General features: G+C 40.0%; 2 protein-coding genes across 3 annotated transcripts; one reads left to right on the top strand and one right to left on the bottom strand.

The window, feature by feature from the left end:
- Window positions 1-15,591: 15,591 nt before the first annotated feature.
- LOC114839306 (cancer-related regulator of actin dynamics homolog) lies at window positions 15,592-20,378 on the bottom strand. The gene is made up of 13 exons (XM_034297040.1): window positions 20,284-20,378; window positions 19,890-20,026; window positions 19,581-19,685; window positions 19,358-19,423; window positions 18,934-19,081; window positions 18,354-18,397; window positions 18,137-18,202; window positions 17,828-17,914; window positions 17,636-17,671; window positions 17,104-17,248; window positions 16,808-16,879; window positions 16,563-16,590; window positions 15,592-15,673 (listed from the first exon to the last, which is right to left on the bottom strand). The coding sequence occupies exons 2-13, from the start codon at window positions 19,983-19,985 to the stop codon at window positions 15,592-15,594; spliced, it is 975 nt and encodes a 324-aa protein (XP_034152931.1). The 5' UTR covers window positions 19,986-20,026; window positions 20,284-20,378.
- A 249-nt stretch (window positions 20,379-20,627) lies between these two features.
- Window positions 20,628-24,128, top strand: LOC114839359. 2 transcript variants are annotated; one of them, XM_034297176.1, is made up of 4 exons: window positions 20,628-20,731; window positions 21,121-21,180; window positions 21,268-21,325; window positions 21,641-24,128. In XM_034297176.1, the coding sequence occupies exons 1-4, from the start codon at window positions 20,649-20,651 to the stop codon at window positions 22,196-22,198; spliced, it is 759 nt and encodes a 252-aa protein (XP_034153067.1). In that variant the 5' UTR covers window positions 20,628-20,648; the 3' UTR covers window positions 22,199-24,128. The 2 variants fall into 2 exon arrangements, with proteins under 2 accessions (XP_034153067.1, XP_034153066.1); XM_034297175.1 differs by having other exon boundaries at window positions 20,635-20,731.
- Window positions 24,129-25,501: the final 1,373 nt, after the last annotated feature.

Here is a 25,501-nt window from a genome sequence, read left to right as displayed (position 1 = left end):
AGGTTGTGGTGGAAAATGACCCCGGAATAAAGCAGACTTTCACCCACTCAGGACCAAGATGCCAAGCCATTGACTCCCTAGTTGCTGTAACAGATATCAGATACATTTGTTGTGGAACAAGCTTTTTTCCTAAATAATAATTTAATGGTACATTTATTACAGCAGCTTTACATTATATTATTCAGAAATCTATCGGTTTGTTGAAGCTATTAATGACCATTGGTGATGAGGGTAAATTCACTAAAGGAGCCAGGATGTTGAAAATATGTCACTCATAGTGCTTAAGCACACATTCACACAGTGTTGGGAAAAAAAATCCCATAAAATCTTACATGTTTTGTGCCAGGCTACTATATGTGTGGCACAATAAGGAACACTTTTTGGATTTACATTTCTTGTGAAAAACCAATGACATTCTCCTCTTCGTGTTGCTTAAATAGCTTGATGTCATAAACAAAAATGCTTATAGAGTTTGTTCTATGTCCTACTGGCTAGATTAAGCAAACGTTAGATGGCTAACTTAACCTCTACATCATAGCAATTTAGCAATGAGCTGAACTTCAACTTCCATTTTCTCACAGGCCCTGGGCACAGTATAGGCTATAATTAAATCATTGGCCATCACGTAGAATTAGGTAAAACTAGAAGTCCAAATCCCCTCTGCCATCCATGACTATATAGAAAATAGCATATTTTAGCTAGCTAGCTAATGAAGGAAAACAGCATTACCAACTAGGTCTGTTTTTTGTCAGTGATGTTTTGATTTTGATGTGACTTGATTGGTTTGAAGCTGTTTGTAAAGAGGATTCCCTCCGGAGGTGTTGTTTTGCACAAGGACTACCCACGGTTGAGCTCAGCTCAAAGCTAAGGCAAATCCTTTTTTAACAGGGGCCAAATATGAATTGTCTATAATCAATCATGTGTTACTTTAAGTACATCCACAACATGTCAAAGAGCATGAAATGCATAGGCTACTGAGACACAGAAGTGAGGTTGCGCCATTGGATAATCTCCAATGTAATTAACTTAAATTAAGAAAGAAGAGAGACAAAACGAAAGAAAAATTGTTAATTGAGTTTTAGTTTTTATTGATCATATTTTTGGAGAGGCCAGTATGCCCTTGGCTTTCATGGCCAGTGCTAATGACCAGCTTAAAATCATTGGTCCTGAACCTTTAATGATTCTGAGATGCTGTGTTGCAGCACCAGAGAAATTTTGTTTGTGACTTTTTACCGGAAGACTGGTTATTAGCTCTGATTGAACCGTGGCCTAAGGCTGTGAATGAGCTAGTTTCCCCTGGTACAGTACTACTGATAGATGGATGCACCAGACAGGTGTCTCCCCTGCTATAGTCACTCATAGACTATACTCTGAGGAGAGAAGGAAGGAGAGGATTAATTTGCTTCATGAACTGTAGATTCTAGGCTGAAACCCACATTTGGTAAAGCGCTGAAGTCACCCTAACCAATTACTTAATTTGTTTGTTTAGTTGTTATTTTTTGTCCAAGAAACATACTGCATCATGGGAAAAAAGAATGGTACAAACTATGCTGTTTTTTGGTGCAATGAAATGTACTAATGTCAAATAGGAAAAACATCTTAACATTTGCAAATGGACATAGCGGTTTAACTATTTGATTTTAATCACTTGTTGTTATATAAAAAAATAACTCACTGCTGTAGACAAGACCTGTTTTAGATAAACTCTTTTGGTTCCTTCAACATATTATACATTTTTTTGGCCAGCAGTCCCAGCCCCGCATTCTCTTAAGCCATACGGCTAATTCTGCAATCTTTGAATGGCTACAGTATAGAAATCTGTACAACTTTGTATGAAGAATCAATCCCGGGGGAGGTATCAGAAATCCAACACAGAGGAAACTAATGTCGCTGCTTTTCCGCTAGTGCTTGATTTTTCATTGGTGTCCTACCCACCCAAAGTTTAGGCCAGCCTACCAAAATGTGTTATTTGTAGTGAGAGTTTTCATCTGAGTGAGGGAACACCTTTTTTTCTCCAATTGCTGAAAGTGCAAGAAAAGCTAGCATTTTTACCAAGACTTGTTTGATTACCCAAGGTAATTTAACTCAAGACTAAGCCCAGTTAGCTAGGAAGTGGATCAGAATGCTTTCTTGCCATGACTGCAATATTCTGTAAGGTGGTGTTCCTGCTGCCATGGCAGGTCAGTAACACAGAACTGCCCAAGTGTCATCACATAGGTACCAGGGTGACATAAAAAAGAATGCACATTTTAAATACGTGATCATATTCAGAGTTGGTTGCCAGCTAGTTAGTCAAGTAGTGTTAAGAACTGTAATCCCAAACAGCGTTCGATAGGGGGGCTGCCTTCCGTGAGCCAGTAACTGGTGCACAGAACTGTACCAGAATGCTGTTTAATTTGACATGTCAAATAACAGAAATCTGTTACAGAATGTGTGTTCACAGACTGTTCAAATGGCCTACCTTAATACTGGAGGCATAAAAAACTTGCAGTGAACTGTTCTAAATAAAAACAGAAATTCTGATAGATTGTTTTTGGGTTTAAAGAAATTGTTACAAACTTATTTTAAAAATAAGTTTCACAATTAATAATTTTTATTGTTTCACAGCACTACTATACACAGAGGCATTTTTATATATAAGAAATTGGTGGGGCACAAACCATTTCAAAATATAGGATACATACCAGTAAAGGTACAAAACTCCCTCTTGCTACTGATGTGTTTATTTAACATTTAACATCAACAAACAGCATGGCTCCACAAAACACTTTTAACGACAGAGCAGCTTGCTTTTACCAGGTGTTGTAGTACACATACTGGAGAGAGAGAGATACCTTCTTGTGTAATTGCTCTCCTTCTCTCTCACACATATTTAAAATTACCACTGTCACATTTACAAATCTAAATTAGGAATGCAACCAAGCTCAGAACCAATGAACAGCAATGAACTCAACACCACTGAAGGTCACAACGAAGCGGAAAGACACATTTTTAGGGATACAGATCCATTCTATGACAACAACCTTAATAGATAAGCATGGACACACTGACACTCGTCACCATCTATATCAATCGATCCAGCACAAAAATATGACCAGTGCACGGACCAGCACCACAAAGGCAGGATGATAAAATATGCTTTCACTCACCAAGGCTGAGGGCTCACTTGAAGAGAAAGGTGGCACGGCAGTACTTCCTCTAGGCAAACTTTTCAATGACTTTGGGAATTAAGTCATGTAGCTGCTGAATCAGCTGTCTTTCGATGGACAACATGGCCAATGCTTTGAGTTGCGGCTGTCCCATGGTATTGTGAGTGAAGGTTTTTACCCTCTTCAAGGGGGAAAAGTTCCTCTCTGACTCGGATGTCGTCATAGGTGTTATTATGATAATTTTCAGCAGTGACGTTCTCAGCAAAAGCCTCCTCTAGGTTGTTCTCATGGATGGATCTTAACAGAGACAGGGCCGTCTTACCAGTGTGAAGCTGAGTGTGGCTGTACAGAGTGGTCAGCTCAACTTTTCTTCAACTTTTCCTTGTTTCTTAGAGGCCATAGTTTCACCGCACCGTCAAGCTCAGATGTAGGGAATGACAGGACAAATTGTGGGAAGAGCGAGCTGTCAACCAGCTTGGCAGCGATCAGGTGGTCACTTTATGAAACCCTCTGCTCCACCTGGGATATGACTGTGTCGCATGCCTCCTTCATCACCGGCGCAGTGTTAGTTACTTGTCGGCCTGGCTCGTCTGTTCCATCGTGAATGGTGGCAGCCCATTCATCAGTTTGCTTCCCATATTCTGGACATTCTCTTTGAAACGGGTGACCGCGCTGCTAATCCCAGATGCATCGATGCTCCGTTTTTGCAGAGTGTTGTATAAAACATCAGCTTCTAGCATAAGGAAGAAAAAAAATTATCCAGCTGCTGCAGAAAGGCTCTGTCCCAAAGTATTTTTGACAGGCAGTATGCCTCACTTATGTTGGCCTCATCCCATCCTGGTTGTGTGCGTATGTCCTCCATACACAGGAGCAGCGCAGCACGGTTTTCCCAAACTGCATTGACAGTTCTACTTTTAAAGTTCCATCGTACAGCGAGTGGGCTTGGAATGCGTCTCTGTGTTACCTCAGCAAGTGCCGCTTGCTGAAAAGGGTGGCAAAAACAGTTACATCTGCAAAAAATAAAACCTTCAGGATCCTTGCTGAACAAAGTTGCTGCAAGGTCAGGTTCAGCTGGTGAGCATAGCAGTGAACAAACTGGGCATGTGGGTATGTCTCTTTTATTAGCCTCTGTACCCCTCTGGCATTTCCACTCATTACAGTCGCACCATCATAAGTCTGAGCGATCAGCTTTTCTCCCAGCTCCAGTGGTTCCAGCACACCCTTGATGCTATTAGAGAGGCCAAGTCCAGTTTTTTCTTTGACTTCCACAAACTCCAAAAACTTCTCTGTCACTGTATTGTCAGGCATCATGTATCGCAACCACCACAATTTGTGATTTAAAGGAGACAGCAGTCATCTCATCTGCTTGGATGGCGACAAATTATGTCTCGTCCACTTGCTTGGCTATCTCCTCCATGTACACTTCATACATACAGTCTAACAGTTCGTTTTGTACAGTGCTAGATGTCCCTTTGAAGATGGGCTGAGCGTCATAGTGCCCCTGAAGTCTTGAATCGCCCTCACAAATAGTCTCAAAAATGCATCTGAATATTCCAGGATTCAGGGATTCTACTGACTCGTCGTGCCCCTGCAGTGCGGTTTCACATTTTAAACACAGTTTAATACATGTTATGATTCAACTGAGAACGTACCTGTTTTCCTCCACCTGTTTGTTATGCTGCTCAATGGAGCGCCTGAATGCACTGTCAACTTGGGCTGTGACATTTACCCTTCCAAGTAAGCCCAATTTCACAGCATTGTCCAGAAGACTCCTGCTGCTCTCATGTTTTGCAATCCTCTCAGAAAGTTGTTTCAAATCTTTGTAACCCGTCCTCGACCAAGTACCATCTCCACCAAATAGCAGACATGGAAAACAGAAGAGTGCCTTCTTTTGTATGCTAACTGTTAGCCACTTTTTCTTCAAAAACCACTCCACGTTAAACCTGTGGTTACTTTTACCAGCAGTTTGAGTGATGACAACATCCCGTGGCTGATGGGCACCAAGTCGCTTTATTTCAAGTTTCTCCTCCAAATTAAGGGTTTCAAACCAATGCTCGATTATGAAATCCACTTTATTCATTTTCTCAAGTTATCTGGCATTTGTGAAGCTAACAGACAGACAGCTAATCAGGTCTGAAATACGAAATTATGCTTTAGTGGGGCTACCTGCTGTCAGCCCCACTTGGCATCAAATTTGTGTGATCTACATTGATCACACTAACATTCTTAGCATGCATAATAATATTTTCACATGTACAATGTACATTGCATTGTGAGAGAGGGGCTAGCCCCACATTCACGCTTAGTCTATGGCCTACTACAGCGAACTTGAATCGGCAGAACGCACTATGAAGCACCAAGGCAGGGACCAATGAACATGAAATTAAATCCTAACACAGATAATATGCAAATTAAGAAGATGCTATATTCATAGATAATACATTATAGGAACTAATCTTCCAGAAATAAAAATAACATAATTCTGTTGCAGTTCTTTCTGTTGACAACAGGTGGGGCTGTGCCCCACCTGCCCCTAATGACCAGTCGCCCCTGACTATATATCATTTGGTATATTATATTATTGTTACCCTGATCAAAATCAAACCAAAATAAAAAAAGAATGAGGTGTAGCTGCTTGGCACAAATTAAAGTCAAGGTTTTGGTTTGGTTGGACAGGGCATCGAGAAGTGTTCTCTATGAGGCTTGTGACGAGCAGGCAGCCTGTGTGAGAGAGGAAAGAGGAGTGTGAGAAAGACAGAGAGAAAAAGACGAGAAGAGCGACAGAGAGAATAAGGACAGAGAGAGAGAGTGGAGAGGGATGGGGGGAGGGGCGGGGGGTAAAAGGTGTGTGAGAGAGAGAGAGACAAGGAGAGAATTGGAACAAATGAATATGAATGAAAGGCAAATCTATCAGAAACACGCCTCCTTTAAATAACCCCCCCAACCACCCTCCCTTGTTCCTCTCCTCTGCTCTCATCCCTCCATCCATCCCTCCCTCCCTCTCTTCTATGTTATACTTTATTCTCCAATGCGAGGTGAATTTAATAAATATATGCAAATGTGTGCTGTGGAATATGACGGCTCTAAATCAGCCACGGATGTTCTTTGAGCGCCGCAGAGATTGAGGCTGAGAGCTGACCCTAGGTTAATCATTTTTCACTTCCCTATCGCATTCAATTCTGCTGCTGCTGCCTGTGTGTGTGTGTGTGTCTGCGTGGGGGAGGGTGTGTGTGTGTGTGTCTGCGTGGGGGAGGGTGTGTGTGTGTGTGTTGGGGGGTATGTGTGCTTGTCTGTGTGTGTCTGAGAGTGTGTATGGATGGAGTGGTGAGGTTGTATGTTTGTGTGCCTGTGTGAGTGTCTGTGAGTGTGTATGGATTGAGTGGTGAGGTTGTATGTTTGTGTGCCTGTGTGAGTGTCTGTGAGTGTGAGAGTGAACATCAGCTACAGGCGTTTGCCTGTATGTTTACCATAAATACAAATAATGTGGTCTCACAGCTCATCTCAGTATTCGTCCAAAGGTTGACACACGTTTGTAGGTGAGGTAAAAAATTTAAACAGTTAAAGGTCAAGGGTCAGGGCTAGGTGTTAAGGTTAGGGCTAAGAGTGCGGGCTAGGGTTAGGTGGTAAGGATTAAGATGTGGTAAAGGCTAAGTGGAAAGTGGCAGCATAAATACTCAACATAACATTGGTCTTTATCCATGAATTGGAACTCACAACTTTTGCAAAGACAATATATAGACACTCTGTTTACCTGGATAAACATTAAATGTAGACATTGATCTTGTGTAATCTGATTCAAATCAAAAATGTGTGTCCCGTCCATGTATGTCTCTATTGCTGAGCAATATGTGAATGTTTGTGTGCATTGGTTATCAAGTAAAGGACCAAGGCACCATAGAAGAAGTCGAGAATATTAATGCGAGACTCTTATTTGAACCATGGTCATAATATTATGATCTCTGAAATGGCAAACTGAATATCCCTGCAGAAAGGATGGTGATTGTAGTAGGGAAGCCAGCTGAGCTGGTATTTAGTACACAATCTCCATTCATCAGTCCTAGCATATAACAGAATGTACTATGTTCGCTAGAAGTCTGAAATTCACTGATTTGTATTTACTGCATTAAAAGACTGATTCTGATTCCCAATCCAATTCTATTTCAGCAGTATCAGCATATACTTTGACATACATACATATAAATATATACAGTATCTCACAGAAGGGAGTACACCCGTCACATTTATGCAAATATTTGAGTATATCTTTTCATGTGACTGAAGAAATGACACTTTGCTACAATGTAAAGTAGTGAATGTACAGCTTGTATAACAGTGTAAATTTGCTGTCCATGTAAAATAACTCAACACACAGCCATTAATGTCTAAACCTCTGGGAACAAAAGTGAGTACACCCCTAATGAAAATGTCCAAATTGGGCCCAATTAGCCATTTTCCCTCCCCGGTGTCATGTGACTTGTTAGTGTTACAAGGTCTCAGGTATGAATGGGGAGGAGGTGTGTTAAATTTGGTGTCATCGCTCTCACACTCCCTCATACTGGTCACTGGAAGTTCAACATGGCACTTCATGGCAAAAAACTCTCTGAGGATCTGAAAAAAATTATTGCTCTACATTAAGATGGCCTAGGTTATAAGAAGATTGCCAAGACCCTGAAACTGAGCTGCAGCCCGGTGGCCAAGACCATACAGAGGTTTAACAGGACAGGTTCCACTCAGAACGGGCCTCGCCATGGTCACCCAAAGAAAATGAATGCATGTGCTCAGCGTCATATCCAGAGGTTGTCTTTGGGAAATATACATATGAGTGCTGCCAGCATTGCTGCAGAGATTGAAGGGGTGGTGGGTCAGCCTGTCAGTGCTCAGACCATATGCCGCACACTGCATCAAATTGGTCTGCATGGCTGTTGTCCCAGAAGGACGCCTCTTCTAAAGATGATGCACAAGAAAGCCCACAAACAGTTTGCTAAAGACAAGCAGACTAAGGACATGGATTACTGGAACAAAGTCCTGTGGTCGGATGAGACAAAGTTAAACGTATTTGGTTCAGATGGTGTCAAGTGTGTGTGGCAGCAACTAGGTGAGGAGTAAAAAGACAAGTGTCTTGCCTACAGTCATGCATGGTGGTGGGAGTGTCATCGTCTGGGGCTGCATGAGTGCTGCCGGCACTGGGGGCCGCAGGGCAGTATTCCAACATGATAATGACCCCAAACATACCTCTAAGACAACCACTGCCTTGCTAAAGAAGCTGAGGGTAAAGGTGATGGACTGGCCAAGCATGTCTCCAGACCTAAACCCTATTGAGCATCTGTGGGGCATCCTCAAACGGAAGGTGGAGGAGCGCAATGTTTCTAACATCCACCAGCTGGAAAATAATGGTGGCCACACAAAATATTGACACTTTGGCCCAGATTTTGACATTTTCACTTGGGTGTACTCACTGTTGTTGCCAGCGGTTTAGACATGAGTGGCTGTGTGTTGTATTATTTTGAGGGGACAGCAAATTTACACTGTTACACAAGCTGTACATTCACTACTTTACATTTTAGCAAAGTGTAATTTCATCAGTGTTGTCATATGAAAAGATATAATCAAATATTTGCAAAAATGTGAGGGATGTACTCACTTTTGTGAGATATATATATATACTTTTGACCCTAAATTAAGTATACTGGACTGTTTGAACATCACCTGGTACCACTAACAGATCTCAAGAGCACAGGTAACTTCTTCTGACATTCCACTAATGCTGATTGTCAGATAAAGAATGGGAAGAAGAAATCAGAGAAGAAATAAGCAGTGTTTATCTATTAAAAGTGTAGAAAATGTAAAAAGTTGCACACACTTTGCCGCTCCTCTTGCTATGAACCCCCTGCCAAAATGCTTGTCTGTGCTCACTTTAAATGATCTGAGTTCTAATCAAACATCATTTATTCTCTACCTCGCCCCTCCCTCGCCCTGTCCCATGGGACCCCCCCCACCCAGGGCTTGTCGCCAAGGCAACCAGCAGCTCATTTCTGAAGTGTCAGTTTGCATTATTGTCTTCACGCTTTCTAGTGATAACCTCAACGCCTCTTTTCAGCTCTCTGTTCTCTCTCTCTCTTTCCTTCCGTTCTCAATTTTTTTCTCAATTTTTTATTTTCTTGTCTGTTCTTGCCCTCTTATTTTCTCTCTCTATTTCCCTCCATTCTCTCCCCTTTCTCTCTGTTCTGTCTATCACTTCCTCTCGTATTCTGTCACTACCTCTCACATTCACACACTGTCATCCTTCCACTCTCTGTCTCTCTGACTCCATAGTTCTCTCTGACTCTCTATATCCAGCACACACATACATGTGCATGAACCCACACCTGCATTGTTTGTTGATATATATGTGGTCATGCATGCAGATGTGCAAGTGGAACTGGATGATTTCAGAAAAAGTGGAAACATGAGAACGGTTGACAGAAGATTAAATGAACATTCCCTAAAAGGTGTCAAAACGATCTTACTGTAAAAGAGATAAGGTTCACACAGTTATAAGTGAGAAAGGCAGGCAACATGGTAAAATGGTATCAACACATTGGTAATTTACATTTCAGTGATTTAGCGGATGCTCTACATAAGGTAAGGTTTACAGTCAGCTAAATTTCAACCAAAGTGTAAGTGATATATTTTTTTGTGGGGGGGAGTACGTAGTAATATAAGCTAACAGACATTAGCCTTTGCTCAGAGATGTAGTTGTAACATGATTTTCCTGCAGCAGAGAGAACATGATTCATCCAGGGGCAGGGGGTGGTGGTCCAACGTTAAAGGCGACATTAGTAAGTTCAGCCCTCTAGTGTCTAAAACAGGATTAGCATTCTTTTTTACAGCTGTAGATAGCCTTAGCAGCTAACTAAATAATATCAAGTTAGCTTGGAAATCTGGCTAACGCTATAGAATTTGTGGTTTGGTGTTCCTGATCTTATAGCCTATACTGTGGTATAACTATTTTTCTTAGGCTAGTGGCACAAAAGATATAAAGGACGACTTACTAGTTAGATAGCGATCCCCGTATATATTGAGGTTTACTCTACACCACTATCACAATTCCTTTGAGACGGTTAACACTACACAACCACAAGCATGGCATCAGATCATGGTGAAATGTTACGTGTGGACACTGGCTTGTGCGAGCAAAATTATACATCACCAGGAGAGAACATGACTTATAAGTTGTTGCGACTGCACAGTATGGCTTGAGCGAGCAAGGTCATACAAACTAAATTGAACATGCAAAGCAGATGTTTAGCCAAGGTCCAATGATATCCCATGTGTTAGGAGGCTGAGTGCTAACAAATACGAATATATACCTGGATGACCAACATAACTAACTGATTAGCTGGATAGCCTCAAGTTGTTAAATTATTATCAGGTCATTCTCTATCGCTTCAACTAAATAACTGTATTGACCCTACAGGTACAGCCCCATACAAACCAGCCATTCTTCAAGAGAAATGTCCAACCTAAGGTTAAGGTTACAATAATCAAAGGGGACAGGTCAGCCTAAATAAACTGTATTATCATTTATTATTTTCTGACCATGCTCGGTTTAGGTGAGTGGTTTCCTTACAGTATTTACTGGTTTAACAGGTTCATAGATCTATGCATAATATTTACATGTTTAACGTGTCCATAAGTCTTTCCATGTACAATAAATACAGGTTTAATATGCCAGTGGATCTGTCCATGTACAATATTTACAGATCTAGTTTAGATGCTACTAAATGTATTCAGACATAGCTCTATTCATTGACATGCTGTTGTCCTGCAAATCAAGAGAAGTATTAAGAGTTTGTTTAAACAGTGTGCATTTTGTCAGTCTCTTGGTGATTTTTCTGGATGTGTTGTTGCATGATGGCCACCATTTGGTGCACCTATCCAATGCCTCCATTATTTGTTGGCATGGGTCCTCTGAGTTCCTCAAGGCCTTGTTCAAAAAAAAAATGTATTTGCACATGGAGGTAGGGCTGTGTTAGAAAAGTTTACACACCCTTTGCTCCTTTGTCTATTCAGCAGTGCTGGGTGGTCTCCATATAATTTGGCATAGTTGCGTTCACTACTTATGCCTGTAGGTGGAATAGAAAGTCAGTCATGCCTATGTGTTTGCTTGAAATGTCCTGCAGCTGGTCCTGATTCAGTTTCCATTTCATGGACAACAATCTCCACGATCTCTTTTGTGACGGGATTGGGTCTGATGGCGTCAGTGCACTCAGTCTGACATTCTCAAATTGGCTGATGGAAATTAGCTTTAACAGGCCTTTGCAAGAAGATGGGTAGCTGAGAATGCATGGTGTTGTTATCATTGGTTGAGACAACGCCTGAGAAAATGTTTTCCAGTGGTGGACCTGGGTTGCAGGGGTCAGCTGGAGGGAAACACTTGTGAAAGCCTCGCTCTGATCATCCCATTCGGGGCTCAAACCAGTAATCCGCTGAACACAATGACAACTGACACCCAAGGAGCTTAGTTACCATCACCTCACAAAAGCCGCGGGAAACCACTACTTCAAGGTCTCAAAACAATTGACGTAAATGATTGCAATGCCATCAGCGCCGACCATGGCACTAACTGACTAGCCATTTCACACCCGTTACACTCAACTCACTTTGGCCTCCTCCTCTGCAATAACTCCGGCAGCTCGGTTGTGGCTAGAAGGGATACAGTTCACGCAAGTGGCATCACTCTCCCACTGTCACAATGGGTATAAGGAGTTGGAGTCAGGCGCAGGATTGCGATGAATACAACAGGATTATTGCCAATGGAACCACACACTCGGAGGAGACTGAACCTCTGGTAAAATGCTGCTACAGCGCAGCATAAACAAACAAAAAGAGGAAATAACGGGACACTTCCTGGAAATAGAGCAACAGCTATACGGCTACTCTGAAGTCTATACAGAGATTGTACTATCACACACATAACAGAACATTGGTAATACAGCACAAAGACATGGGGAAACATCTATACACGTATTGATTAAGAAAAGAGAACCAGGTGTGAGTCATGAAACAGGACAGTCCAGGGGGGTTCAAGATGGTTGGGAAAAGGTAACTAAAAGGCTAGTGATAGACTGCAGGAGCTGTGACAGGCCAGGGGATGGATTAGCCCAAGAGGGAGACGTGACACCCACAAGTGTTTAAAAATCGCCTAGCAATGTATAGGGACTTGGGAGAATGTTCTCAATCATTCTGTTTTGATAAAAGTCATTATTTTATTTTCCCCTACAACATGTAGACATTATTGTTGTAGTTGTATGTTCTAATTTTCTTAATATTGGCTGCTCTGAAGTTAGTAACTGTTGTCAATTACTGTGTACAGCAGTGCTGCAAGAAGTGGGAGTAAAAAACACTTTGAATCTCCCGACTGAGTAGTTTGTATCGTTGACATCCAGTGGCAACAGCAAATAATGTTGTAAACAGGTACCAAGTAATTTTCTTGTACACTGCTCTCTGACCAAAATAATGTATTTTTTTTAAGTTGGCCTTGTGAGTTACCACTGGTGGGTTTTGTTGCGGCACCAAAACTGTCCAGTGGGAAGCTACCCACCGTCTGTAAGCATTTCGGTACAACCATGGTCCTGTCCCAATATCCGCACTACACCCTACGTTCTTCCCTGAAATGCTAACTTGTTGAAAGTTCACATAGCAGCCTAAGTGCTCAAGGGCCTGAAGGTGTTAAGGGCAGAATTGGGACAGTTCTACGGTCGCCACTCTTCCCGGTTGTCTTACCCTCGTTGTCTTACCGTTTTGATTCCCCATTGGTTAGCTGTTTGAAACGTTTTGACACTATATGGATTATGGGTAATAGCCTATAGCAAAGTCAGGTCTGATGGACACTTGCGGAAGGGGTGCATTAAGTGCACAAGAGGGCGCTGATGATCACTCCTGGAGAACAACACTACAGAATTGGGACACCCTATGGTCTTGCACCCCTTAGCGAGAACGTGCAATTTAGGGGCGCAAGTGCAGATATTGGGACAGGACCAATGTGCTCTAGTCAGTTTCAACAGCATAATGAATTTCAGGGACATTAATATTATATTATTTTGGTATACCCTGCTAGAAAGGATAATATTTCAACCAAGAACAGTTACCTAGCAAGCTTATAGACTCTTTCTGCAATATTTTCGTAATTAGTGAACTGCTTTTCATCCTCCTATTTTAGGTGTGGCTGTATGTCCATATCTTTACAATATATAAGTAGAATCACTATATTTCTTCGGTTGCTCATTCAAGTCAGATTTCCGTGAGCCAGCATTTGCCTATGTAAGCAGAAAGTGTGTAACGTAATATTACGTGGTCAATGAAGTGTTACAGTAGGAATGTTGATTGCCACCCATGTCATTGTTGTGCAGCGTGCATTTTGTGCAATTATAATCAGAGGCGAAATTCTTTCAACCTCTCGAGTTGCTGAAAACAAGCACTAGCTGAAGTAGCAATTTCCTTGAGATTATTATATTATTAATTATAACTTTCTATGAAGCTCTGATATATAGACATTTTCTTAAGTTATGCATCCTGCTAGCTACTATGAATAAGCATGTTTCAAGTAAAATATTGAAGATTAGGATCTTATATGTTTACTGAAACCAATTGGAGTTATCTAAGAGTAGTTAGAAATGTTTAAACTGCAGTTGGCATTTATGACATAATTCTTTTTTAAGCTGCTCCTTCATTATTAGCTTGTGGAGTTGTTTCAGTATTTTGAGGTAAAATCCAAATTTCTGGATAAATTATCATTGACACAAATGTAATGTTTGAACTAAAGCTACATTAGCTTAAATTTATCCAGAATTTATTAATTCAAACACAAATACGTGTGTAGCATAGTTCTTGTAGCAATTTTTCTGCTGCCGCCATTTTGTGTTTTCAGTGAAGGAATAAAAGTTGTAATTGTAGTTGACTATATAGAAAATATGAATGGAATCTAATTTCTAGAGTTGGATATGAATTTTGTACAACTGTGTGCAGATCTATAATTTTTTGATCGAGTCCAAAATGATTGAACTTGATATTGATGTCAAGTCTGTCCTTGCGAATACACTCTGGAGCGAAGTACTGGAAGCCATGGGGTCAGTTGGTTCAGACCCACTTTCATGCAGAGTGCTGAACTTTTGGATTTGTACTTCTGCGTAGAAATCCAAAATGTGTAAACATTTTGGTTTTATCCTAGATATTTTAGAGAAAACAAGAGGCTATTTTATTTTGTAACTTAGTAAATTTCTTTAATAGAGCTATGATTAATTTCATTTCTTTTGGGCTTGATTGAAAATACAAGTGTCAAATATTGTGTATGTCAGTGAGATTTGAATGGGATTTTACTTTGGTGAATTGTCCCATAAATGTGCTGGCTGTTCTATGTTTATACACTAGGTCTCCTGTAAGTCATTCGATTTTACTGCTAAGAACCTAAGTCTTGATTTCTAGTGCCAATCTGTTGTAAATCATCATCAGAGGTGCTACATGTGCTCTACAAAAGTGGTTGGCTACATTTGGTTTAAAAGCATTAAAATCAGGCTCATACAAACGCAAAATCAAGTGAGTGAGTGAGTGAAGCCACATCTAGCCTTTGTAGGACCACAGTCCATACTCACTATGTATACTCTACAATTTCTATATAATTTATACCATTTACAGTATTAATATTTGATACCTTTTAAATGACGAAGAATTGTAGCTAACAGAACTGGAACTATCACTGAGTAAAGGTAATTTGTTCTTTGAGATAGTCTGACAAATATAGCAAATATGAAGCAAGGTTGGACCATATTGTCACATAATAGTGGAGTCCAGCAAACACGATGCCACTTTAGTTCAAAGTTACCGCTGATGAACCCTTTTCAGAAATGCAACCCACATGGAAATAACCTATATAAACATATATGTTTAAATATAGGTTTTGATATATGTTTTTAATATATGTGACATATATAAAATTGGCCGTTTTCCTATATTATATGTACATATATACACATATATGTACATATATGGGTACATATATGTACCTATATAGGTACATATATGCACGTATATATGTGTGCATATATGTACACATAAATGCACATATGTGTACATATATACGGGCTTATATGTACCTATATAGGTACATATATGCACGTATATATGTACCCATATATGCACATATGTGTACATATATGGGTACATATATACGTGCATACATGTACCTATATAGGTACATATATGCAAGTATATATGGGTGCAAATATGCATGTATATATGCACCTATATGTTTACCTATATATTAGTAAAATTATTAAAATCCATAGCTACTATGCAACATAAATAAAAGCCCAAAATGTAGAAATGTACATTTATTTATTTACTTAAGAACAATCAAATAGAACAAGAACAAAAACAAGACAAAAAACTGAATAGAAAAAAAAAACTATTTATCTTGTTGAGCTTTGAATTGATAGATGTGCCTATCTGCCCTCGGCTGGCTGCCGGCCACTTCTTCAATGTAGCATCTAGAGAAGACAAAAATAATTAGACAGTATAATAATAATATAGTGCTTCATCAGGAACCCAAAGTGCTTACAGTACAGCTGCGACTGGAGACATATTTTGGATAAAGGGCTGACCATAATAAAAAATGTGTCATGTAAACACGTCAATTGGAAGATTCTGATTGGATTCTGCTAAATCTGAAAGAAATTCTGATTTGAAACATCACCCCCCCTTTTTGGGGGGGGGCATTGTTCTTTCATATGCACACGTCCGTCATGGGAACTGCATTGTTAACAGTCACACAGTCAATCATGTGCATCCAAAGCAGAGAAAATTCATGGATAGGAAAAATGTTGCCACTCCCGAGTTTTTTGTTTAGCTTAAAACACAGGTGAAGTACAACTTCTGCAGTTGTTTTAGGGAAATTAAGACCGCTCTGCGGATGTCAAAATGCTATTATTCTGAATAAGGCTTGGTGCATGTTTATGCACGTCATGATTAGATTATTTGTTTCCATGTAAACAGATTCAGATATTCTAATCCCTCAAATTTTTTATCTGATGTAAGAAACTTTGCACATGTAAACATATCTAGTTGTCAATGGGCTGCACTTTTATAGCATTTTCCTGCACCCCCAAAATACATTACAATGTCCTCCCATTGACCCATTCACACACACATTCCACCCGCGAGCTGCCATGCTAGGTTTACTCGAAGAGCAATAAGATCAAGCAATAAAATCAAGCAAATCAATAACCGGTATAGACAAAATAAGGCACAAACACAGGACAGAGGGGATTAAGGTGAAGGAGGGGTGAATATGATTATTTAAGAACACTTCAGACGACAACAATATGCCATGAGGTTATTTGCAACACTATATGTTCTACAAAATAGAGGACTACACACCTTACAGCGCAATACCCCAGCAATGTGGCTTTAGAAGAGGAAAGGTAGGATCAAGAAGTCAGAAAGCGATGAATTAGTATTAAAGGTGCCAAGCAGATACAGTAACAATAATTGGTGCCCTACTTTATGCAGTCTCCATTGATGCCTAATAAATATTGATACAAGTAGGCTATGGTTAAAGTGGTGAACTTATAAAGTCTTAAAAGTTTGGTTTTCCCTTCTCAATGCATTATGCATTTACTCACCAATAATGGCTGCCTTTTTAATTTGGTCAAGTGCGACCAGCTGCTCCCCATCCCCTCTGGTTGGCTTCCCACCTTAAAGTAATATTTCAAAATTATTATGAAAGGGGTGTAAAATGAAGGTGGAGAAAGCAAGAGTTTTTTTTATATACACATCATGTTTTCTTGAGGTGCAAGGAAATACAAAAATGCCAAGTAAAAAAGCGATGGTATGCCCGCACACACATAATTTATTCCACAGAATATGACTGTTTTTTTTTTTCAAGGACAGAAGAGATTAGGAACATGTTGTTTTGTACCATTCAGGTTGCTTTTCAGCAAAGTCTCCAAATCAAAGGTGCCCAGCAGGAGATTCCGCACCATGGCAGTAGCAGAGGGGGCAAGGCGGGCTGCTTTCCACGCTTCAGCCTGGCAAAACACCCCAGAGCCCTTTATAACTTCCATCTGAAAAATAATTTCACATCACAATATACATTTATTGGCAATTTTTAGAAACTTTTTCATGTTTCATATTGATTCTTATGCTTAGCTTCCCAATAGTTAATAGGTTTTTATGTATAAATGCAGATTAATGATATGTATAAATGCAGATGAATGATAAAGAAATGAAACAAATTAATCACTGCCCAAAACGTTATTAAAGGAGAGAAGGAGGAGGACAGGGTGGGGGGAAAGGAGGAGGTTGGATGGAGAGTAGGGAAGGAGAAAAGACAGTGGGTGGAGAGGAGTGAAGGGGGGCAGGAGGAGAGGATGATTGTCACTTATAACACTAATTGGCTCCTACAAAGCACACAGTTTATACCCATCCTTACTACATAATATGTTATTCACCTGTGTTTTCGCTGAGGTCTCAGCTGTTGCTGCAGTCTTGTTAGAGAAGAAAAACATTGTTAAACTCTTCAACAATTTTATAAATATGGGGCAAGTAAATTACATATTACCACTAACTATCCCAACATAAAAATCCCTATAGCTCAGTTGGAGCCTTAAGTAAAATCTGAGGTATAAAAGGGTTACACACACCTGTGGTGTCTCTCGAAAGCGCTCAGTCACCATGGGACTCTCTTTAAAGGGCTCGGTGTCCTCTGGGCTCTGTCTCCTCTCTGGAGTCTTAGAGAAGAAAGAAACATAGTCAAACTCAACAATTTCTATTCATCCAAGCAAGCCACTATAGATTCTTATTTACAGGGGGGGCTTGAAAAACATTAAACATGCCAATAAATTAAAGTTACATGCAAAAGTAATCAGCCAAACATAATAAAAATCCATATAGCTCTGTTTGAGTAACAATTAAAATAAATAAATAAATAAAAATGCAAGGGGGTTACTCACCGGTTGCATTTCTCCAAAAGTCGAGAAGGAGGAATCTAGATCCTCCACAGGAGTCCTTCCAGTCTTCTTCATAGAAGAAAAATATAGTTATTCTCTTAAATAAATTAAAGTGTAAATACATAAAAAATTAACACTATCAATCAGCCCAACATCACAAGTCTCTCCAGTTCTGCTTGAGAAACAATTTTAAAAAGCAATGAAAATCAGAGGAACTTACCTTTTGAGCAATAATGGCGATGTCACTTTTCATTTGAGGGGTTTCTAGAAAGAGGTTATATAAAGAAAAAACTATAATTACAATCACTAGATCAAAATAGCACCCAGCAACTCAGTGCCCTTACTCTTCGAAAGACATTTCCTGCAGGTGTGAACTCAAGCTAAAACCCTCCAAAGCCCATTGATAAGGCTCTGCATAGGAAACCTGGTTGTGAACGCAATTTTCTTTCTCCAATTTCTCCCAAATTCTAATTCCCCAGGGTTTTTTTCTGGAGCCGATTGCCTTCTTGAGCCGTTGAAGACAGAAAAGCATCATTTATTCTCATGAACTGTATGTTCTCTAGGCCATGACTTTTGTTAACCCTCTACAAATTCCTCCAGAAAGAGACAAATAAATATAAATCTAATTTGAATCTTATCAACGGCTATATGAGCACACACACTACCTCACCAGCTAACAACATATTTTGCCAAACACGTGTTTCAGCCCATAACATTTCTAAGTTTACACTTCTCTGCCACCGCAATATCCATCTCCAGAAAAAACCTTGCTAATAAATATAAAAATTAGGAATACTTACGATTGATGATAATGTCTTTCAGACGTGCATTTTCATTTTTAAGAGAATGGACTTCATTTCTCAACTCCTGCAAATTTCTTTGCATTTGGTCAAGTTTCCTTCTCTCCCACATCTGTTCATCCAGGTGTTTTCTAAATTCAGCAGCTGTCTACGAGAAAGAGACAGAGAGAAGAACAACAGCTAATTGTTATATAACTTATTTTGTAAATGGTTGATTCTGATTGGCTGGGAGGATGTCACGAGAGGTGTAAGAGGAAGGTGGCAAGAAGTCTAGGGCAGAAGTCCCTCCACTTGGCTATATGTAACTGGTTGTCTGGCCTCCTGGTGGTTATTCCTTACTTAAAACATGAAACTTCCTCATCTTGTATGTCATGTAATGTATGTATGTAATACACCACACAATGGATGTCATCATTTAGGCTACCTTTTTCTTAGAGGGTGGTACTATGTCCTCTTCATCCCCAATACGCTCCTCCTCTTCGCTGGCCCGCTGGGAGGGAGAGAGAAAGAGAGAGGACAAAGTTGCCTACTGTGCCGGTGTCATACCTTGTTACAGCTACTGGTAATGCACTTTATTATAAAAGTCTTACTTATCTTTACTGTATTGCAATGTAACAACACACACTGGATGCAGACTGGTAGTGTACCTTGTTCTTTGAAGGCCTGTCATGACGCGCCTCATCCTCCTCCTCCTCCTTCTCCTCCTCCTCCTCGTGGTTGTATTTAGAAGGACATCTCTTTTTATTGTCAACCTTGACAGAGAGAAACAGACTGACTTTTAGCCCAACTCTTATTAACTTACGTTACACCACCTTGCACATACATCTTGTCAACAAAGCACATGAAATCATCATAGATGACACAATTACAAACCTACACACATGCCTACACATTAAGAAACAAGAGAGAGAGGGGGAGATCATTTAAGTAAAGCACCAATTGGTGCAGTCAGTTACCCTTTTCTTTGAAGCCTTCTCAGTCTGCCCCTGATCACGGTACTTTGAGTTTGGGATGTGAGGACGTTTTGTTTGCTGTGTGACTTCTTTCTCCATCTCGATCCCACGCAGTTTAATTTGGAGAGTTTTTTCAAATTCTGGTGCAATAAAATTAAAATGTTATCATGAACTGCAAACGTTTGTCTAATCATGCTTAACGTTACCAAATCTAACATTAGTCCCAATTGGACTTCGCTTACATTAGCAAATTATGTAGCTAACATGAGCCAGAAAGCGAAGCTATTGCTAACCAGGGACCTAGCAAGATCCATTTTAGACTTCTTTAAGAGCGAGAAAAAACATTAAATGTGGTATGTAACTACATAACGTCAGATAAAGTTAGCATGTAACATACTTGCCACGTCAATAATTCTTGCTCGGTGCACCGGCCAGGGTTGGCGGCCTTTTCGCCATTCCACCAGCTTCTCGTTTTTTTCAGTCCTTTCAAGAAATTTTTTTACTGAAAAATTCCGGACACAGTCGAGAGCCAAAATACTATGGGCCCCTCTATCCTCACCCTCAGTCCATTCAAGTAGGACATAGCGGATCTCCAACGCTGATATCGCAATTTTTACGCCCAGCCGTTATCTTTCGGCGCGAAAGATAGTGTGCTGGGCCGCATGCGGATGACGTCATCAACTACGCGACGCTGTAGCGGCTGATCGGTGGCAGCAGAGTGGAGAAATGCAATTTAGACGCAATTAAAGAAAAGCAATAGATATGGATCCAGTACGTTACAAAAGGTACCTCGTTGACGACGAAGCACCCGTTCCAGAAAGAACAAAGAGAAGACGTAAACGAAAGTAAGTCTTGTAACAAAACGTACTAGAAGCTAGCTAGCTAAATTAGCCAGCTAACAAAGCTACCAGCTACAGATAATTTCCTATACCATGTAAACGCATGTGGCATAATTCCCCTTAATGTATGTTAAGTATGTTTGTATAAAGGTAAAATGTATCTTTCCATGTCCACTGTACCTTTCCATGTCCAAAGTAAATAAATAAAGAAAACTGTTCAAGTTGGAACTCTAGCCAGGAAAATGTTTCACTTTGTGTGTTTTGAATCTACAGTCTTAAAGGTTTCACCTCATGAATGGAATTTACCTGCTTGGACTTAATCAATCAGTCATATCAATCCTATTATATTGAGTGATGCATGAAGTGTTTTAACATTACCACAACATTTTTGTTAGGGACATTTCTGAAGATATGGGTGATGATGAAGAAGCTGTGGCCTCTTCTTCTACAACTCAGTAAGTAGAAAACACGCACACCAAATTAAATACCAAATAAAAAAAACCTACATATTTCTTGCTGAATGATTTTTATTTTTATTTTAGGTATCTCACCCAAGAGGACAATCAAGATGACCCGGTGTCTACTGCTTCTGATGACACAGTAAGTGGCTAAAAATGGCAAAAATATTAAAGTTAGGTGTTTTTTGTTTTGTTCGTGCATGTGCATGCACACTAGTTAATGTAAATCATCATAGATAATTCCACAACCCAATTCTTCCTGATGTTGCTTAAAGTGTCAGAAAAATATACATGTGGACAAAAGGGGGCATAAAATTAATTTGGAGAAGACTGTTAAAAAAAATAAACAAAGACACTTGAGCCTTCAAATGCAAGTGGTTACCAACCACATGAAATGGTACATTTGTATGAGTCTGTGCAAATTTGGGATTGCTAATCCAATGTTTTAAATTCACAGATGAACCAACCCATACCTGGCCCTAGCTCTTCACCTGGGGAGCCAGTAGAGGAACATCTAGAAGACCCCACAAGTCCAACTTTAGACCAGAAACCAACAAAAGAACAGGTGGAACTCCTGCTGCTGGCATTAAAACTCAAACATGGATTAACAAATAGAGCCTTGGAGGACATCATGCATCTTATCAACTTTATTGCTGGTCCTGGTGGGGAATTGGTTAGTGGCTCAAAGTACCTTTTCTACAAAGCATTTGATTCAGTGAAAGACATATTAGAAGTACATTATGTGTGCAAGAGTTGCAAGGTAAGCATGCAGGAAGGTCCCTTTAATGTCAAGTGCCCAGTCTGTGACCAGGACACATCAAAAGCGCATGCACAAAAAGACCAGTGTTTTTTGTACTTGCCACTAAAATACCAAATTAAAAAACTGCTTGAGGACCACCAATTAGGGAAACACCTGAAACACCGCTTTGAGAAGAAGGATGCCTCCATCAAAGATATATATGATGGACATATAAAAAACGATCACCCCTTGCATCACCAGACAGCATATCACTGACTTTCAACTGTGATGGAGTGCCAGTGCACAAATCAAACACAAAAAGTTTGTGGCCAATTTTGTATACTATTAATGAACTGCCAATACAGCTACGTGCAAAACATGTTATGCTTTGTGGCCTGTGGTTTGGTCAAAACAAACCAAATATGAACACTTACATGAAACCATTTGTCGATGAATGCATAGAGTTGTACTCTAATGGTCTTATATGGGAAAGTGAAAGTGGGGAAATTGTCACAAGTAAAGTACTGCTTACTACCATGGTGGCAGATTCAGTTGCTCGGCCACTGATTCAGAACTTTAAACAGTTTAATGGTGAGTTTGGGTGTTCTTTTTGTATGCAGAAAGGAACAAGTGTGCTAAAACGCAGGGGGCGTGTAAGGGCTTATCCCTATGAAAAAGCAGAGTTGAGGAATCCCTCCCAGACTGATGATCTGGTGGAAGAGGCTCTTGCTGGAAACCCCACTAAGGGAGTGAAAGGGCCTAGTATTTTGTCTTGTCTACCTGATTTTAATATCATTGATGGCTGTGTTCCAGATTATATGCACAGTGTGCTGCTGGGTGTAGCAAGAAGCATCACCACGCTGTGGTTTCATTCTGAAAACAACCAATCGCCATGGTATATCGGACACTCAACAGAACAGATTGATGACATTTTAACTTCTATTAAACCCCCCTGTAATGTTTCCCGTGTCCCCCGCTCAGTGAAAGAGAAAAAGTTCTGGAAGGCACACGAGTGGAACATGTGGTTGTTTTATTACAGCATACCAACATTGAAAGGGGTCTTACCTGAAAAATATCTGAAGCACTGGTTTAAGTTGGTAAAGGGGGTTTCTCTTCTACTCGGTGAGAATATATCACCACTGCACATATCAGAATCTGAGGGGTTGCTAACAGAGTTTGTTCAGGAAATGGAGACCCTTTATGGGATCAATAATGTCACTTTCAATGTACATTTGTGCCTTCATCTGCCCAATACTGTGAGGAACTGGGGTCCCCTCTGGGCACAGTCTGCATTTGTGTTTGAGTCATACAATGGGATCATTTTAGATATGATAAAGAGCAGCCAGGGAGTTTCTCTGCAGATAATGAAAACAGTTTGGCTACAGGTTGCATTTCCATCATTTTCCCAAAAAAACATGGTGGCAGCTTCTGATGATTACTTAGCTCTCTTAGAGTCTTTTTCAGTTGAGAAAAAAATGGTGCAGGAAGTAAGTCGCTGTCATGGTGTTACATCTCTGGGTAGGCCTAAAATTTGTATGATCAGAAATGATGATTTTCTGGCCTTGAACAGCATCAGCAACCTTGAAAATAGAGTCACTGTGAAGTATTTTTGCAGAGTAGTGGTTAATCTTGAAATAGTTCATTCACAAAACTACTCGCGTACTTTTCGGAGAAACTCGTACACTGTCATTCTTTCTGATCGAGAGGAAAGTATTTTCTCTGTGAAGACATTCATTGTCTGTGATCTGGGGCAGGGGGAGACATGTTATGCAGTGGGGAAGTACTACCAAAAAGTGAAACAGGACATCTGCGGTCAATTTAAGAATCCTTGTTATTTCATCCCTGTAGGGAAATGTCTGGGGCCTTTAGTTGCTATACAAGCATCTCAGATAAAAGAAAAGTGTCTGTTTGTTAAAACTGTGAACAGAAATGTTGACATTGTCTTCAAATTCATTAACCACAGTGAAATGCTCAGATAGATGTGGGATGATGATGATTACCTGAATGTATGTTCTATGTACTTTTCTTTTGTTAGTTTTTTTGCTACATTCAGACTATAATGACCTTTCAGCCATATTCTGGAAAATGCATTAAGACAATACAGAAAACATTGCATTTGGTGGATGTAACGGTGAATGTGTGGATGTGTATGAGCTGTAATGTGAATCTGGAAGTGACTTGAAAAAAGGCTTGATTGACAAAAATAAAAAAAACACAAACCATTTTGTTATACATTTCCTTCTTTTCCACTATTTTCATACAAGAAAGAATTGACCTGGTAAATGTTTCAGGAAAACGTGTAGACATCATAGCTTTCCATCTCCTCTCACTTAAGTGCCATAGTTAAATTCCATAACATGCCAATTAGATGTGATACCCATTTCACGTGTTCGCACATACATAAGTTCTTGCATAATTTTTTTTAGTTATTTCTTAGTTATTGCCTTGATAATAGAAAATATAAGCTAGGCATCATGTATGACAGTTTCCAAAGTGAGATATGAGCTACAAAATGACCAGATCTTGCCATGAGCTAGGAGACGTATCTTGTATGTACATATAGGGCTTATATGTGGATATAAAGAAGCAATACAGGAGACCTATATGGCCTGTATATGCACATATATGCACCTCAATTTTGCCTATATGTGGCATATACACGCATATATGCAGCATATATATTATCATATATGTGCATATATGCTGTATATATGCAGCATATATGTGCATATAGACTGCATATAGGTTACATATATGCGCATATATCCTCATATAGGTTCTTTCCATGTGGGAATCTCTCATTGTGTCTCCGAAATGCACTCTTCTATGGTTGTCTTTCAGGCCCTGTCATTCAGTGTTTTGGTTGGGTTTCCTGTTCTTGTGTTGGACAACAGGACTAGTAGCAATGGGCATTTTAAATTACCATGCAATATTCCTCTATTAAGAGCATGAAGTGATCTCTTCCCATTCAGATTTTATTTTTTATTTGACTTCATACCTTCCTGATCGTTAGTACAGCTTTCAGCATGGATGTTATCTCTGGCGATCTGTGCAGGTCGAATAATTATGACAGCAAAGTCACAAAGTGACCAGGTAGGCTAGCGTCCTGTCAGGTATAAAGCTACGTGTCAGCCTACAGTCAGAGGCGTTATCTTCTCGCACGTAACTTGTGTTCACTGCAAGTTACTTCTCCGCTGAATCCACTATGGATACATCTTTGCTTGTCTGAGGTAGGTACTTATTTTCTTAAGAATTTTCTGTGACCTGAGAATCAAGGAGTGTTGCACTCTTTAAGGCTTAACTTGACTGCAATTCCTATCTACACTCACCTAAAGGATTATTAGGAACACCATACTAATACAGTGTTTGACCCCTTTCACCTTCAGAACTGCCTTAATTCTACGTGGCATTGATTCAACAAGGTGCTGAAAGCATTCTTTAGAAATGTTGGCCCATATTGATAGGATAGCATCTTGCAGTTGATGGAGATTTGTGGGATGCACATCCAGGGCACGAAGCTCCCGTTCCACCAGATCCCAAAGATGCTCTATTGGGTTGAGATCTGGTGACTGTGGGGGC

Source organism: Esox lucius, chromosome 14 (assembly GCF_011004845.1).
Source record: "Esox lucius isolate fEsoLuc1 chromosome 14, fEsoLuc1.pri, whole genome shotgun sequence".
Lineage (NCBI taxonomy): Eukaryota > Metazoa > Chordata > Actinopteri > Esociformes > Esocidae > Esox > Esox lucius.
Note: the sequence above shows the minus strand (reverse complement) of the source record. Positions and strands in the feature narration are given on the sequence as shown.